Raw genomic sequence first — 2,183 nt, forward strand, 5'->3', positions numbered from 1 at the left:
CTCGTCCTTCTCCACGCCCAGCACTCCTCAGGAGAAGTCGCCGTCCGGCAGCTTCCACTTTGACTATGAGGTCACTCTAGGTCGCGGCGGCCTCAAGAAGAGCATGGCCTGGGACCCGCCTTCCGTGCTGGCCGGCCCGGGCAGTGGCCGCAGCGCTGCGAGCATCCTCTGCTCCTCCGCAGGCGGCCCCAACGGCATCTTCACTTCTCCCAGAAGGTGGCTCCAGCAGAGGAAGTTCCAGCCTCCGCCCAGCAGCCGCGGCCCCTCCTACGTCGTGTGGAAGTCCGAGGTAGGGACCCGCGCCGCTGGTGCCTTTGGACCCGGCCGGACGCCGGTGCTGTTCCACAGGGCTGGCTCCCATTCACTCGCGTTTACAGAGCCAAGGGCCGTTGAGGGGTTTCGTGATGTGGCTGCCCCGCCTGGGCGGGTCAGATGGTGCCTGGAAATGGGCCGTCCCTAGTGGCCACCTGCGTGTGTGTCTCTGGCCCCACTCAAAAGCAGCAATGGGCGCTGGACGAAGAGTTGGTGTTCTGCTTTCGTGTTTGTGCCGCGGGCAATTTCAATGGGTCATCCCGTCCCTTCACCCAATGTTGACAGTTTTCGGAACTCAAATGATGTGCTTCTATGCTGTTCGGAATGATCGGAGGAAACCTATTTTGAAAGGTGTTTGACGTCTGCTTGTTGTACAGCGACTTCAGGAACATTATTCTGGAGGGTGTTGTTGATTGTCTGCGTGCGCCCGCGTTTGGGTGGCAGAGGGGGAAACTACTAGAATTCTACAGTATCAATACTAGAATTCTCTAGTATTAATCTCTTCCTTTTCCTACCACGACAAGGGCCCAGTTTGAGAAATCTGACTATGGGGGAGGGTGTCCTTAGGGATATGAAAGATCATGGCACTATCCCAAAGGTCCATCAAGAACAATGAGCAGTGAGTGAGATGTATGTCAAACAGAAACCGCGAATAAGTAGGGCACTGCGACGGGGGAAGTTTGGTGGTACCTTTAAAATGTTTGCTCTCTGGTTAAAAATAATGGAGAACAGAGCTGTTGGGAAAGTGGTTGCTGGGTGCTTAGAAAGCCACGTACTTTTTGAGAATAAACAGTAGTTGTTTTGAAAATGAATAACTCCTATCCGTTATGGTCCACCAGCTCTATAGGTTTTGTCTCAGATCTGTTTCTATAAGGGAAGGGAGATTCTATCCGTTGTAATTAAATACTCTAAAGTGCAATTCACATTACAGAAAGAAATGAAATACCGTGTAACTGCGAGATTTAGGCCAAAGGAAACACAACTAAGACATTTGAAAATAGCATCCAAGCCCATACCTTGCTCTGTTCTCTGGAGAAAATATTAGATCTCAGTGTGATTTATCAGAGACATCATTAGCATCTCGTATTAGCAAAATGTTACTCACTGTGTCAGAGTAACTGCTGCCATTGGGGGTGTGTGTGGAGGTGGATAGAGATTACAAAAACTGTACAAAAATGTTGCTGACTGTTCTGCACATTGTTTAGTGGAAGATAGGCAGTAGGAGGAAAAGTCGAGGCAGACAGCAAGAGATTGTCACCAAACCACAGAATTGAGCATAACGAAGAGAACAGACAGTCACATTGGCCTGATCTTGCTCTTTAGCAGTGGCCAGATTTCTACTTGGTTTCAGATGCATGCTTTATCAGATTCATCTGCTGGAGTTGAGAGAAGTGCAGAGCAACCAAGTTCTTGACTTTGATAGCCTCTGATCTTCATATTTAAAACCAGTCACAGCACTAACAATGGCCCTGCCTTTCTTAGCAGCCATGTGTGCTTGGATTATAATATACAGATGCAGTTCATTGCTGTTAGGATCAAAAGGCCTCCGACTGTAGATAATCTCACCTGGTTGAAAGTCATCTCATAGATAATGGACAAATACCTCAACTGCAGCAACAGAGGGTGGCTTCTAGCTGTTTCATGCAGGGTTTGGGCAGTTTGCACCAATCTCATTGACCATGACTATAACTTCTTCGCCATGGTTAGAGTGAAGTCCATCTAGCAGAAGAACACAAACCACACCCACTGCCATTGAGTCCATTCTGACTTCTAGTGGCCCTATAGGACGCGTAGGAGCTCTGGTAGCATAGTGCCTAAGGCACTTGACTGCTAACCAGAAGGCTGGCGGTTCAAACCCACCAGCCACTCCT

The 2,183-nt window shown here is 49.1% G+C and overlaps 1 protein-coding gene across 1 annotated transcript in view; it reads left to right on the forward strand.

Moving 5' to 3' along the window:
- The first annotated feature begins 7 nt into the window (after nt 1–7).
- The window catches only part of ARHGAP6 (Rho GTPase activating protein 6), a 656,445-nt gene continuing 654,269 nt past the window's right edge, over nt 8–2,183 (forward strand). Inside the window, exon 1 of the mRNA XM_007951639.1 lies at nt 8–289. Within this exon, the coding sequence (XP_007949830.1) occupies nt 104–289 (186 nt within the window). The 5' untranslated portion in view covers nt 8–103. The remainder of the gene's footprint in view (nt 290–2,183) is intronic.

The sequence above is a fragment of the Orycteropus afer genome, unplaced genomic scaffold (genome assembly GCF_000298275.1).
Source record: "Orycteropus afer afer isolate SDZICR_OR568_19922 unplaced genomic scaffold, OryAfe1.0 scaffold00304, whole genome shotgun sequence".
NCBI lineage: Eukaryota > Metazoa > Chordata > Mammalia > Tubulidentata > Orycteropodidae > Orycteropus > Orycteropus afer.